Source organism: Thunnus thynnus, chromosome 19, assembly GCF_963924715.1.
Source record: "Thunnus thynnus chromosome 19, fThuThy2.1, whole genome shotgun sequence".
Taxonomy (NCBI): Eukaryota; Metazoa; Chordata; class Actinopteri; order Scombriformes; family Scombridae; genus Thunnus; species Thunnus thynnus.
The window spans coordinates 5,268,979-5,284,550 of record NC_089535.1 but is presented as its reverse complement, the minus strand read 5'-3'; the positions used below and the strand labels follow the sequence as shown (position 1 = coordinate 5,284,550).

Here is a 15,572-nt window from a genome sequence, read left to right as displayed (position 1 = left end):
TTCCATGAGTATTTACACCCTTTAATGGTTGTATTTAACAGAATAAAACATGAAATGGTCTTTTATACCTGCTTGCATCTGTCCAACACCCTCATCATGATCCCACTGCACTTACAGCTGTGATATTTGTATTATTCCACTAAAATATAGTTGTTTTATATTTCAATTGATTCAGCGGACTTGTTTGGTTTTCCAGCTCCCTTCCATCACATTGGGACTTTGCGGGGTGGTGGGGAAGGCCTAGTCCCCCACCTTGATCAGGCCAGAAACCCCACAGATCCCCTCCTGCTCGCTGACACACCAGGAGCCATGAGTACAGGCAGCGCAGGCAAGGTCAGCGGGCTCAAACCCCCCAGTAAAATAGTCCGTCCTGCTGGGGTGCCGTCAAGGACGTCCCCATCCTCCGGTAAGAACCAAGAAAGTGTTGAAATAGTTTAACATGTTGAAGGAAGTTTCAGTGGAGGAAGTGATGTAATAAAGTTAATATAAACAAAGGGAATGAATGAAACATATTTGTGACTTCAGGTGCTCCAAAACCAGTTCCTCCAGAGAAGTCCCCCGGCGGCGTGACCTCCCCGACCCAGGATGGAGCTGGTGACTTTCAGACCGGAGAGAGGGTGTGGGTCAACGGCAACAAGCCCGGCTATGTGCAGTTCATCGGGGGCACGCAGTTCGCTCCGGGGCAGTGGGCGGGCATCGTGCTGGATGAGCCGATCGGGAAGAACGACGGGTCGGTGGCTGGGGTCCGGTACTTCCAGTGTGAGGATGGCAGGGGGATTTTCACGCGGCCTTCGAAGCTATCAAAGACTGCACTGCCGGAGAAGGAGGCAAACGGGGGGCAAGCCAGCCCGGCACAAGCCAGCCCGGCACAAGCAGCCTCGGCACAAGCAGCCTCGACAGCAGCAGGCGACCCGGCGCAAGCGTCCGCACCTGCTGGCACTACCTCAACCGGTAAAATACAGGAAAATGATGTTCTTTAGTGAAGTAAAGGCTCTGCTGTTTGCTAGATCTGCATATTAAGAATCTGTATTCTTTGTTCAGCTCAGGGCTCTGCCATAAAGAGCGCCGCTCTCAACCGAATGCTGACATCCAGCGAGTCGGTATCGAACCTCTCAGACACAGAATCCATGAAGAAGAATAAAAGGGAGCTGAGGCTTGGAGATCGCGTGCTGGTAAGAAGCACCATGGTGTAACTTTTGGATTCACCAAACTTTCTTAACAAACTAGTTGTAAATGGTTTGTTTCAACTTGATGAAAGCCACCTGTTCATATGTTTGTACGCGTTCATAAAATTTGATCGTTAGCATAATCAGTTACCCCAGATGCTGCTTTATTAGTCGATTAGACCTGTTCAACTCCATTTGTGGACAAGTTTCATTCACAAAATTGTCAAAAGAAAAATTGTAAAAAGAGGATTTCACACTGCAGAGCTTTAAGTCCTGCTGTCGGATATCAGCAGTGTTAGAAGTCGTATAAGGACCTGAACAATAAGGGAGGAATTGTTTAATATGAAGTTAGATGCCAAAAAAACATCCTGCTAAACCAAAGCAGTCCATGACAATAACAGGAGGCAGTCAAGGAGACGCGACTGTCACAGAAATGTCAGGTGTTGATAGCGAATTATGTAATTAGCGTTTTTGCTAACACATTGTTCCTCCAAAAATATCTAAGAAAGAAAGAGAAGCTGTTGGAGTGATTTGTGACAGATTTCCTAAAAACTACAGAATTGTAGATAAAATACTCATCTGAAAACATTGTTGTCAGTCCTGTCAGTAGATTACAAAGCCATGATGCACATCATATTTATATGATGAATACATTTTACATTATGTTTTAGGTTTGTTTTTTCATTTTCGTCTTAGTTTATTTTGATGAAATATTTAAACTCCCATTTCATTCAGATTAATTCAGAATAATTGTCAAGTCAGTGATTTTGCCATGTGGAGAAAGACAGACTGTTCCTGACTCGTGATTTTGTTCTTTTTAGAAAATTAATTGGCTACTATTTTGATAATCGAATAATCATTTCAGTCTTTTTTTTCAAACATTTGATGGTTCCAGCTTCTCAAATGTCTTTCCTTGTCATATATGAAAGTAAATTGAATATCTTTTATACTTTTTAATGTTTAAGGATAGTAGTCGGACAAAACAGGCTAATCTTTTAAACTTTTCATAGACTAAACAATTAACTGAGAAAATAATCAGCAGGTTAATTTATAATGAAAATGATTGTTAGTTGCAGCCCTGATTATGTTCGTGCCAAAGAGTAAATTCTAGATAATAACATTACATCTGACTCTGGTTTTTGTTTGTAGGTCGGTGGTACCAAGGCAGGAGTAGTTCGGTTTCTGGGGGAGACAGAGTTTGCTAAAGGAGACTGGTGCGGAGTGGAACTAGACGAACCTCTTGGCAAGAACGACGGAGCTGTAGCAGGAACCAGGTATGATAAGGAACATTTTAAAAAGGACAAATATATAAGATCTGTTCTTTATGTTCCTAAACCAGCACCGCCGTCTTCTCCTCAGATACTTCCAGTGCATGCCCAGGTACGGTCTGTTCGCTCCGGTCCACAAGGTGACACGCATCGGTTTCCCCTGCACCACACCTACCAAGGCGAAGAGCTCACAGAGGAGGTCCCTCCTCAAGAGGAGTCCCAGCGCCTCCTCCATTAGCTCGCTCAGCTCCGCCACCTCCTCGGTCAGCGGCAAACCCAGCCGAGCGGGACTGGTAAGACTCACACGAGGCTCTGTGTTTACTGGTCATCCTCAAACAGTACTGTGAGTCATAGAGTCAGTAGATGATTTCCTGAACAAAATTTCCTTTCAAACACAACATTACTGATGCAGATTTCCTGTTGTTTTAAACAGCAGTAGATTTTCTTTTCCCCAAAAAAGTTCTTAAACAAACAGGAGCACAGATGAAGGAGAAGTCTACATCTGCTGACCCTTCATGACACCTTCACTTCAATGTGTTATTTCATTTTTTCCAGACTTCAGGGACGTCTGACACAGTTTCAACACTTGATTGTAATCTGCTCTGAAAAAAAAACATCGAATAACAAACAAAACTTTATCTTCCAGCTGACAGAGACGTCCGCTCGGTACGCTCGCAAGATTTCTGGCACCACGGCGCTACAGGAAGCTCTGAAGGAGAAGCAGCAGCACATCGAACAGCTGCTAGCGGAGAGGGATCTGGAGAGATGCGAGGTCGCGAAGGCAACCAGCCACGCGGGAGAGGTGCAGCAGGAGATGGCTCTGCTGAGGAAAGGACGGGATCAGGTCAGATACACGGACACATGTATATTATCTGCAGTCAAACGAGAACATGTAGTCTTGTTTCAACTGTTAACTATGAATACAAGCATGCATTTACATATCAGAAGTTCCTGCAGCTCTAAACTAGCTTTAGTTAGGGGTCTTCACATGTATAAGTATAATTTTATCATTGTTTATTGATTTTTGTAATGATTGTGTGTGTGTGTGTGTGTGTGTTAGTATGCGATGGAGATGGAGACAAAGTTGGATCAGTTACGTTCGCTGGTGGAAGCAGCAGATCGAGACAAAGTGGAGATGCTCAACCAGCTGGAGGAGGAGAAGAGGTGGGTGGTCTGACTTCACCTGAAGTCTCCCAGTCAGGTTTCTCTGGACCCGCTCCTGATTCCAGTCCAGTAGCTGTTACCTGCTGAGTCCCATCAGAGTTTTATTTACCTAAATGTTGATTTAAATGAGTGTCTGACACATTTAAATAACGCTGTAGATACTAAATTTGTCACACCTTAATTTATACAAGCTACTTGATTCAAATACTGAAGGTGCTGGTTGAAAACCATTAAAGGATTTGACTGGTGATTTTCTATATTTTTCTTATTATCAAAAATCTGATGTTTGGATCCAAACCAACAATGAACTGATGTACTAACAAGTATTATGTGTGTATCCAAAACCTGATATATCTTATTCCTCTGTGCTGTAGACCTCCACTGTTGTCCAAACACTATTAAAAACACGTCAGTGAGTCACACCGCTGCACTGGGTGACATGTTCCTTCATTATGAAGAGTTTGGTCATGTTAGTTTGTTTAGAAACGGCTCTAAAGACTAATAACAGAGTAGTTCTGTGTCAGGCAGACGACACTGAGCGTGTGCAGGGATGCGGTTCTGTTTACAGAGCTTCACTAGCTTGTTGTGCTCTTGACTTTCTGCTGAAGAGAAATTTTCAGTGTAGTACAAAGTCAAGATGTTGTGATATGTAGCACAACAAGCTAGTGAAGCTCAATAAACTAAACTGCATTCCCACACATGCTCAGTGTCATCTGCCTGACACAGAACTAGTCTGTTATTCGTCTTTAGAGCCTAACGTGACCAAACTGCTCATGATGAAGGAACTTGTCACCCAGTGTAACGATCTGGCTTATTGACGAGTTTTTAATAGTTTTCGGACAACACTGGAGGTCTACAGCACAGAGGAATAAGATATATCAGGCTTTGGATGCACATGCAATACTTGTAAGTAGATCGATTCATTGTTGGTTTGACTCCAAACACGAGATTTGTTGACAATAAAAAATTATAGAGGATGTCAACCATATCCTTTAACGTGATCAGCTTAAATTATTAATAGTAAGGTGAAGTGATACGTTAAAGAGAAGACGTATCACTCTGTAGGAAAACATTCAGTCCACTTGCGTTTGTACAGCAGTGAACCAGACTTTAGTTTCCTCCCTCACGGGATTAATGTTGGCCCGTCATCAAGTTACTCACATGATTAACAGTAATTATTGACAGCTGATATGACCTTCTGCTGGCGATGTTTGTCACTTTAACCAGTGAAAGTGATAATGTCTGGGCCTCAGCACATCTCTGCTGTACATGGCTATAATTAAAGTCAGGAGTGAGAGCTATCAGTTGATACAGATGCAACTTTAAGATGAATTGAATTATCGTCCCTGTCTGACAGAAAAGTGGAAGATCTGCAGTTTCGTGTAGAGGAGGCGTGCATCACCAGAGGAGACCTGGAGGTAACTTACGGTTATATAATCTGACTCTCAATTAAACATCTTCTCTCACTCACTCCAGCCGGCTGTCACTTATCAGGCTGATGATGTTTTCTCATGAATTCTTGTGTGAATTATTGATTAGAAAAGAAAAGGATGAGTTTGTTTATTTGACCTCATCACACCCATGTAGTTCTTTTTAAAACCAATCAAACCAATAAATCAACTTCAATCCGTCTCATGCATGAGTTTCTCTTGAACACCACCTCTTTTGTTTTTTACTTTAATTTCCAGATGTTTCATATTTTTTTAAGCACATAAAATGACTTCAAAATGCTAAATAAGCAGCCGTTAACTCGTCACTGCTTCACATTTTCCTCTAAAAAAAAAAAAAAAAAGAAGAACTTCTGATGAAATCAATCATTCTGTCTAAGGTTTTTTTTCTTTCTCTGCACTCTTTGAATCATTCATTTACTTTCTTATTCAGACACGTCTGTCTTCCTGCTCCTTTATTTATTCATTCATGCTTAATTCACTTACCCTTCCTCTATGATTTTCCCTCCTCCTTCTGCAGCACTTACTCTCACCATCCTCTCCTCATCTTTTCACCCACGTGCCCGACCCTGAAAGCTCTTAACGTCCGCCTCGCTTTCAACTCTCTTTTACATGCTTTTATCTCGCTCACTCGCTCGTGTTGTCTGCATCTTCTTCACTCTTCAGAGGGAATTAGCGCCTGAATTAGTTACTACTTCCAGCGCCGGAGTACAAGCAAACACGTGCCAGTGCTAGAGTGGTGTTGTTGTTTGCGATATCCCGTCAGACGTGAGGAATCTGAGAGTCAGAATGAGATAATCTACATGATAAACTCCTCAGATTCCTCAGAAAATAACAATCTTTTCCTTTATTCCTGTTATAATTGAAATGCTGGAAACCATCAGTGCTTTTCTTACTTACTGGTCTTCTCTTTAAATTCTTCTTCTCTGTGTGTGTGTGGCGCAAAGCTGGCATGTCAGTGTTGCATTGGTGTTTGTTCTTCTTCTCTTCCTGCTCTCTTTTACTAACAGACGCAGACCAGACTGGAGCATGCCCACATAAAGGAGCTTGAGCAGAGCCTGCTCTTTGAAAAGACCAAAGCTGAAAAACTCCAGAGGGATTTAGAGGACACTAGGGTAATGCTGGCAGTCCCAGTCCCACAGCAGGACTGAGAGATGTGCTCCCCCCCCCCCCCCCCTCCACAAGGTTTAATAACGACACACAGCTTATATTGAAGGGATCACAACCTACATGCAAACTCTCAGATTTATCACAAGTTGCTTCCCTCACAGCCTGACTTTAAGCTGTAACTCATCGAGCTTTTCTAATCACCCGGGTCTGTCATACTGAACAATACGCATGTGTGCATGAAAGCTAATTAAAGGATATTGTTTGGAAAAGGCCTGTGCTTTTTTTAACAATGCCGGCTTTAAAACGATAAGGCCGGCATTGCTTTTCATTTTTCTTATCGTCAACAAGAATGAAAACATTAAAAGTTTCCATACAAATGTAGCGCAAATTATAACCAAATTTCCCCAAAAAAATCATCAAAAGAAGTTTTAAATTGAATTCACATTTCCATCCACACTACTGTGATGTGAGTATTTGGAGTTAGTTCGTCAAGATAAACAGTTGGTGGCGTTAATTCTCCAGTTGGTGCCATTAAAAAAAATTGCAGAAGAAGAAGGCACAACAAAATGATGTCATTAAAAGAGCAGCAGTCAAAGCTTAAACAGTGAAAAACTGTTGAAAACATAATGGAAATATGACATTTATTATTATTTTGAAAAGTCTCCTCATCGCTCCACACAGATCTGATATTTTCAGGTCTTAAGTGGACTTTTAAATTACTTCCTGTATTTATTAAATGTTAATTAGTTTATAACATGGACAAATGCCACATAGCATAACATTTGTAGCATCAAAGCTACTGTAGTTTATAATGTTTGTCCCAAGATGAGCCTTTAAAATACACATAACTCACCAATAAAATACATATTGGAACTGCACAAAACACAAAACTCACACGAAAATACATACAAAACAGCACAAGACACAAACATTTTACAAACTGTGATACAATAAAAGTATCATAAAACACCAAGCAACAAATCACTCACGACTACACTGACTGATCCTCTTTAAAAAACACTTTCAACTGTTTGAAAGTCTGTTTACACCGACTTTTCCACATCAGCCAAGTGTAGAAACTTTTTGTGATATATCAGGTTGTTTTTCTGATTTTCTGCAGTTCCATTCAGGTTATTTTTTAAATGCACAAAATTGAAAATGTGGATAAAAACAGGTGGATGGAAACGCAACTACTGCGTTAGTCCGTCTCTTAAAACTTCCTGACTTCCCTACCATGTCTGTGACTCTCAGCCTCGAGCCCATTGGTTCCTACTGAAGACGTAAACGTGTCACACACGTATGGTTTTACTTTTTAAAAAGGCTCAGTGATTTCCTATAACAGATGGCCACTGTAGTTTCTGTAGTACATTTATTTGGGACTATTTTCAGCAGCGGATGAATCCACATTCGGTGCTCCAGTGAGTATTTCTGGCAGCAGGACGGTGTGTGTGTTCACGGTGATGAAGGAAGATGCAGCGGTGTGACTCACTGATGTGTTTTTAACAGTCTCATCACATTTATATGAATTAAGGTAGAATAAAACTAATATTAGACACACATTACAGCTCACCAGCAACACAAAATGAACCATAAAATGAATCAATAACTCACTAAAACAGATTAAATAAAAAATAAACACTAAAGCTTTCATGAAGGTAGATTAATTACAGTTTTATCTACGCGTACCCAATGAACTGGCAAACAGGTGTATGACCCAGATCTACTTTTCTCCTCTGTCAGCCCTCCTGCCTCCTCTTTACCTTCATTCATTCATTCATTCCTCTCTCTCTCTACATTCGTTCGCCGTAGGTGGCCACGGTGTCTGAGCGCTCCAGGATCATGGAGCTGGAGAGGGAGGTGGCGGATCTCCAGCTCAGGCTCCGGGCGTCCCAGCAGAAGGAGGACGCTGTGTCTCTGTCCCAGCAACAGATGAGCAGCCTCAAGGCCCAAGTTCAGTCTCAGGAGAAAAAGGTTTGTGGAAAGAGTCAGAACCCCCCCCCAGTGCAGGTGTTTTCTTTACTAGCTATATAATACTAATATTAATAATTTATGGCATGATAATAAAACTGGAAGAACTGATGCAATTTCAATTTACAGCCCTCCTTTAAGCCATTAATGTAAATAGGCATCCGTCGTTGCTGCGATAATGAATAATTTACGGCCTTCCTGTTGCATACTGTATGTTCTATACCATGTGTCCAACACAGATCAGTGAGCTGAGCGTCGACCTGGAGAGCAAACAGAAGGAGTTTCAGTCTGTACAAGAAGATAAGAGCTCTCTGGAACAGCAGCTGACCAGCCTGGTAAGAACGGAGGAAAATCAGTACATGATAATATAATCACAGATAAATACGGTTGAGATGAGACGTTGCTCCTTCAGGCTTCACATACATGTTGAAATGATGGATTTTGGGCTTTTAAAGATAAGTTTTTGTTATGTAAAACCCCTTTCAGACAACCTGATGACAGTTTTACAAGTTGGTTTCATGTCTCGTTAAGCACAGAGTCAAAATATCATGATGGCAATCTCACGAGATCGGACTTTTGTAACGTTTCTGTAACATTTCCAACATGGCAGAAGCCCTTTTAGTTACTGTCGCTGCTGCATCTGTCAAGCTTTGAAATAAAAATCATAATAAAATCAGCTTAATAAGACACAAAACAGACCAGATTACTATATACTTTATATCAAGATCTGTAAGCAGATGGTAGGAACAAGCTGTTGGTCTAATGATGTTCTCTCCCACACTGTGTGAGAGGAAGAAAATGAGATTAAAACTAATCTTTGCACAACATAAAATTGGCTCATTCACAGTATTTCTCGGTTAATTAGACTGATTTTATTTCCTTCTGTACAAGTTGGAACAAGTCGCACGTTTAATATCTTTCATATTTCTCCCTTTTGGTAAATTTGGCAATATTAAATTCATACTTTAGGAGTGTTTTTGAAGTGTAATATCACTACAGTTGTCAGTACATTAACAGAAGGAGGTGCGTGTCTGTCTTCTCTGTATCTGTACATTTGTAGTTGTTTCTTTTTTTTTTTTTAAATGGGAGGTTTTGCTCGTGGGCATCGTGAAAACGGCCTCATTAAGCGAGGCATTTTATCCACAAATCTCGCATGTTGTCTGGAGCTAGTCATTACTCCCCATTTAGCTCAAGGTAAAAAAAAAAAAAAAAAGTTACTATGCGAGTCATTAGCTCGAAGTCAAGCCGATGTTTTCTCCTTTTCACAGAGGCAAAAGCTGGAGATAACCGAGGAGGAGAACAGGAAGACGGCAAAGAACATGCAAGGTAATCAGATGCGTCTTAAAACCCGTCTCTTTGCTCGGTGTGAAATCTGTTTTTTTCTGTGTCGAGATGAGTAATCGATGTTGTCCGTCAGAACTGGATCAGAGTGTGGAGCAGTCGAAGAAAGAGCATCAAACCCTGAAAGAGGAGAGCGAGAGCCGAGAGAAAGAGCTGAAAGCCCAGTTAATACAGGTAGGATTACACACGCAGCCAGTGTGGGAAAGTAACTGAGTATATTCACATCAGTGCATTGTTGAGGTACTTTACTTGAGTATTTTCAATTCATGCAACAGTCTACTGTGTTTATTTGACAGTTGTAGCAGGGATGGGACTCACAATTTGATTAAATTCCAATTCTTGATGCCACAATTTGATTCTTAACCTATTCTTGACTGAATATTTAAGAAGCGTGGCATCATATTCAGGCTAAATGATCTTAATGATGGTTAATATTTGACCAACAGGAAAAAAAAACAGAGAAAAAGTTAACTGCCTTCATTTAGAAGCATCTTACAGTCTTCTTCCTGCATGAGAATAATGAAGTCAAAATGTCGTTTACTGACTAAACTAAACTAGTTAAACGTTTCTTTGTAAGAACAGATGTCGGTGTCTGTGTTCTGGAGTGAGGGGATTAAAAAAAAACAAGAGCGCTCCGCTGTGTTTTTATTAGAGACGTTCTGTCTCCAGCAGCGTAGAGGAGCCTCTCTGTTGCACCATCGTTATCCAAAACACAGCAGGGGGGTGCAGAGCTTCAGAAATGAAACAGAAATAGAACAGAGTTATTTTCCGCCTCACTAGAGTCGCATGAATTTTTGTGAGGTGCTGCAATGTGCGTTGCGTTTAGTGCTGCTCAACTCCGCTAAGGTTAGTCTCTGGATGATGGGTATTAAAGGATAGCTACGCGATTTTTCGTGTCTGTCAGGTGCCAGTATGAACACTAAAAGAGGTTTTTCCTCGCTGTAATCATCCCTCCTGCTAATACCGGCTATTAAAATGTTCCCTCCTAATGTGCTGTCAGTGTAAGTAATAGGAGACAAAATCCACAGTAGTGTTTTTGATGCTTATATGAGGTTTCAGACACATTAAGAGGATATCACCCAGAGTTACAGACTCTGTGTTTCCCTGTTGGGCTGAAGTGGAAGGATAGTAACAAAAGGGATCTATTGATGCTTAGTATGAACAGGAGGAATGATTACAGCAAGCAGAAGCACTGACTATTAATTTAAATCAAATCAAATTTATTTATAAAGCACATTTAAAAACAACAGCAGTTGACCAAAGTGCTGTACAATCATGATAACAAACGCCATCAAAAACACAATTAAGACGCAAAGATCGGTTTAACAGACGAAGAGACATTTCTTGGTTTTAACACACCGAGTTAAAAGCAAAGGAATAAAAATGAGTTTTAAGACAGGATTTAAAGACAGGCAGTGTGGGAGCCAGTCTGATATGCAGAGGCGACTGGTTCCAGAGTTTGGGGGGGCAGACTTGAGTGACTTTGATGGGAAGTGTGGTTGTAAGAGGTCAGAGAGGTAGGTTGGAGTTAGTCCATTCAATGATTTATAGGCAAACAATAAAATCTTAAAATCAGTCCTAAAACGTACTGGGAGCCAGTGGAGGGAAGCCAGTACAGAGGAAATGTGCTCTGGCTTGCGTGTTCCAGCATCCTGCATTTATGACAGACTTGAAAAATTGTCTCCTTTAGGTATTTACACAATAATTCAGCTTTGTCTTGCAACACTGACTGTTGTTAAATCCAAGATGCAAACACTTTTTAGAAGATTAACTACGTGATAACTCCAGCATGTTCACGCTGTACTCGGTCCAGGTGCTAAATTCTACCGTCTCTGTTCCAAATTAATACGGATCACTAATGTTACAAAATGATAAAAATGGATTTTTGATATGATGATGAGATTACAAAGTACAAATACATTTTTAAGGATTAAACCAGTATTTCTCAACCATTTTGGCTTGTGACCCCTGTATGAAAAAGCAGTGTCATGTTTCAGATGTCAGCAGATCCACCAAAGAGACATTTCCCCTCTAAACTTCTCACATGGTTTCATTTAAATAACAATTTTAGGCCTAAATAAGTAAAACTGCACAATTTGTAAAGTAAAATTTAACAAAAAAGCAAACATAGAAAAACAGAGAAAAAGTCCAAAAACTGAAAACAGATTTGTGTATCAGAACTTTGTTTTTTCTTCTTTCCTCTCCCATTAATCATCTCACCACCCCTCAGATTTATCTGCTGACCCTTTGGAGGGCCCCGACCCCTAGGTTGGGAACCACTGGACTAAACTAGCTAACTGTATATAAAGTAGTGTAAACTAGCTCCACCTCCAGCAGCTACAACAGTAACATGCTGCTCTAACACTGATGCTTCACTATTAATAATCTAATGATGTCATATATAATAATATATCAGTCAGAGGGACCAAACCACTACTTTTACTGCAATACTTTAACTACATCAAGCTCATAATACTTATGTACTTTTACTGCAATACTTTAACTACATCAAGCTCATAATACTTATATACTTTTACTGCAATACTTTAACTACATCAAGCTCATAATACTTATGTACTTTTACTGCAATACTTTAACTACATCAAGCTCATAATACTTATGTACTTTTACTGCAATACTTTAATTACATCAAGCTCATAATACTTATGTACTTTTACTGCAATTTTAACTACAACAAGCTCATAATACTTATGTACTTTTACTGCAATACTTTAATTACATCAAGCTCATAATACTTATGTACTTTTAATGCAATACTTTAACTACATCAAGCTCATAATACTTATGTACTTTTACTGCAATACTTTAACTACATCAAGCTCATAATACTTATATACTTTTACTTAAGTAAGATTTTTCATGCAGGACTTGTAATGTAGTATTTTTTACATTGTTGTATTGGTACTTTTACTTAATTAAAGTACCTTAAAGTATTTCTTCCACCTCTGCACATACAGTAGTAGTAGTTGTTATCTTACATGTCATCATCTCGTGTAACCAGGCTCCTTATTGTTGTGTTTACACTGCGCACACAGAAAAAAGCCTGATGTTCCTCATTCTTCAGTGTCTCAGTAGAGTTAAAGTCACGGCTCTGTTTGCAGCTAACAGTCGAAAAAAACACCATATGAGGATGACAAATCAGTGTGTTGGCATTTACTGATTCCCGCCAAGATAGCTCAGTCTGCCTCTGGCTGTCAACAGTTTCCACCGAATGATTGGTGGTATTCTTGAAAGGAAATGGAAAAATAGTTATCTTGCAAATGTCACAACTAAATAATTTGGCCTTTAAAGTAGCCTTTCCTTTAATAATTCCTCTCTTATTTTAATCTTCTCTTTTCCAGTGTGCTTTCATTCAGACTTACTGAAGCTCTCCCATTGGAGCTATGCCCTCAGGCTAATATGAAACATTACTAACACACACATGCACACATTACTCGCTTCTGTTTGGGTTCAATAAGTCTATGCAGAGAGCTGGCTGCTCGTCTTCTTTTCATTCAAGCTTTACGGTTTTGAAAAGTCTATTTTCTGTGGCTGCTGGTCACCATCAGAAAGCACCGCATGGAAAAGAGTTTGTACTGTCGTCCATTAATTACAGTAATATAAAGAACATATGGAAACATAAAAGTATGTTGTGTGTTTAAGGTTTTAAAGTCAAATTATAACCATTTTATATCTGTATTTTATGGCTAATTAGATAGTTGATAGTAGAGAAATGATGTGAAACAGCACACTGCTTAATAATTGACCTGTAAAACTTTAGCACTTTTACATATCAACCTGAAATTTGGTGCATTTGTGGATGTGAAGTGTTGCAATCAGGAAATATAAAATTTTAAGAGTTTTATAATTCTCGTAGTAATTTATTGTTTAAGCAGATGAGTAGCAGAAATGCAGTTTTGTTTTCTTAGAAGAATATAGTATATTCAATGTCTTATATTTTCATTGAGATTCATAAATTCAGTAATTTATGTTTATAAATTTAACAGTGTAAGTGTCTTCTTCAGTTTAAGCTGCTAATCATGGTTCTGTGAGGTTTACATGAGGAGTTATTAAGCATTAAATAGAGATATGTATGTAAAATAAGGCGGAAATTGGCTCAAAGCTGTTACTGCAGAAAGGGTTTACGGCCCAGAGCTCTGATAAACCTCCTGTACACTACCTGCCCAGCACCAAACACACGGATAAAATTAGCAGATAGCTGGTGAACATAGTGGAGCATTTAGCAGCTAAAGAGATATTTTTCTCAGGAGTCGGTGGAAAGTAAAACAGAGCTCGGCAGGTGACCAGAAACACGACTCCTAATGTCTGCTGGATGTGTAAATAAGCAGTAATGTGCGCTAACTTGTTTTTCACAGCTTTATAAGGTGATAATATGTCAAAAAAAACTTGTTGCACTGCTCCCAAGTGGCCGAAACAACCACTAACTTTAATGATGCACACAGTGGGTCAGACACAAAAACTCATTTTGTTTTATAGCCCGACTGAGGCCGATATATACTTATACACACATACGGTGCTGTGCAAAGGTTTTGAGGCAGTGAGGATACAGTTAAATTAATACAAAGTGCAGCAAACAGCAGAAACTTTGCTGTGAGCAGCTTCGCCTTTAAACCAGCAGCAGTTCTCCTCAGTGTTTCAGGTACTCGGCAGGTCGGTTGTTCCTGCATCTTGGAGAAGTTGCCGCAGTTCTTCTGTGGATTTCGGCGTCTCGGCTGCTTCTGTGTCTTCATGTTAATCCCAGACCGACTCCATGATGTTGAGATCAGGACTCTGTGGGGACCAAACCATCTGTAGCAGGACTAGATGGTTCTTTATGACTCTGGTTGCATGTTTGGGCTCGTTGTCATGCTGCAGAATACATTTGAGACCGATTAGACGCCTCCCTGATGTTGTTTTATTATGGATAAGAATCTAAAGTGCCTAAAACTTTTGCACGGTATTGTATATATTTGAGAGTTTCAAACATTGTGTAATGATATATTGTCTTTATATAAACCCATAATGTTTTACAGTAGAAAAACAAACTCGTCACTACTCTCTGGTGGACGAACTACAGAATACTGACACTGTTTCTAAACATATCTTTGGCATTTCTGTACTTCGATATCTTGTCATTTATCAGCTGACACATACGCTGATACCGAAATATCTGCAATGAGCTGTACTGAGAGGAGATGTGTCAGCCGGGATGATTAATCTGTCAGGCTTCATTTTGTTGACAGTGAACATGTTACTTTACCTTGCTGATTAATTCTTACGTGCCTCTGCTGTGAACCATAAGACGTATTCAGTGGTGTTTCTGAAGCTACGGGAACACTGTGTTTCTGCTCATTTAGTATTTATGCTCTTATACTTCTAGCGGACTGTTTTTGCACATGTCAGACTGTCTAAATGGAGCAGTAAACAACAGAAAGAGAGTGGACCTCAACCACTAAACTGCAACAGCAGTGAAAGCACAGAGTCCGCTCTTTCTACTTGCTTTTATATTTCTAAAAAAAAAAGTCCTTGGTAGAAATTACAGTTCACGGTTATAAGCGAGTGTTTTCTCTCTCTTTCACTAAAAACCACTGCTTTCATACTTTTGCTCTCACTTCATTGAACTTATTACAGATGGATGCAGAAGTGACACAGCTGAAGAATCGTGAGGATCTTTCCTATTTTAGCCAAAGATTCATAATGAAGTCTGATCTTTCTGGTCTATTAATGGAATACTGTTTTTATTTTAGTGCTACTGTTTTCCCTTTTGACTTCATTCTTAACTTGAGTTATTTTATTGTTTTGGTGCCTCGATACAATGAGTGTTGATTTTAAAAGCTTGTATGTATGATATTCTTTAATTGTGCTATTTGATTAAAGCTGCTCTAATTGATATTTTTATATTAAGGACAGATGAAATTACTATGTGGAATGTAAGTTATAGTGAGTTTCAGCTCATTTTTTATCTGTCCAGCTGCAACTTTACTGTTTTGGTTCACTCTCAGCGCTCTCATAGTGTCGTTTTCAGAGAAAAAGCTCTAAAAAGCCACTGTACACTACCCGCTCAGCACCAAACGGCAAACAGACACAGTTAGCTGTAGACTAGCTGG

At 39.7% G+C, this 15,572-nt stretch overlaps 1 protein-coding gene across 2 annotated transcripts in view; it reads left to right on the top strand.

The window, feature by feature from the left end:
* Window positions 1-15,572, top strand: part of clip1b (CAP-GLY domain containing linker protein 1b) — a 42,353-nt gene that overhangs the window by 4,143 nt on the left and 22,638 nt on the right. The window contains exons 2-14 of one of the 2 annotated variants that reach the window (XM_067573604.1): window positions 197-406; window positions 526-951; window positions 1,042-1,172; window positions 2,316-2,440; window positions 2,526-2,727; window positions 3,081-3,278; window positions 3,495-3,598; window positions 4,956-5,016; window positions 6,057-6,161; window positions 7,966-8,127; window positions 8,364-8,459; window positions 9,393-9,450; window positions 9,542-9,639. In XM_067573604.1, coding sequence (XP_067429705.1) covers window positions 310-406; window positions 526-951; window positions 1,042-1,172; window positions 2,316-2,440; window positions 2,526-2,727; window positions 3,081-3,278; window positions 3,495-3,598; window positions 4,956-5,016; window positions 6,057-6,161; window positions 7,966-8,127; window positions 8,364-8,459; window positions 9,393-9,450; window positions 9,542-9,639 — 1,863 coding nt within the window. In that variant the 5' untranslated portion in view covers window positions 197-309. The remainder of the gene's footprint in view (window positions 1-196; window positions 407-525; window positions 952-1,041; window positions 1,173-2,315; window positions 2,441-2,525; window positions 2,728-3,080; window positions 3,279-3,494; window positions 3,599-4,955; window positions 5,017-6,056; window positions 6,162-7,965; window positions 8,128-8,363; window positions 8,460-9,392; window positions 9,451-9,541; window positions 9,640-15,572) is intronic. The other variant, XM_067573605.1, reaches the window with a different exon arrangement.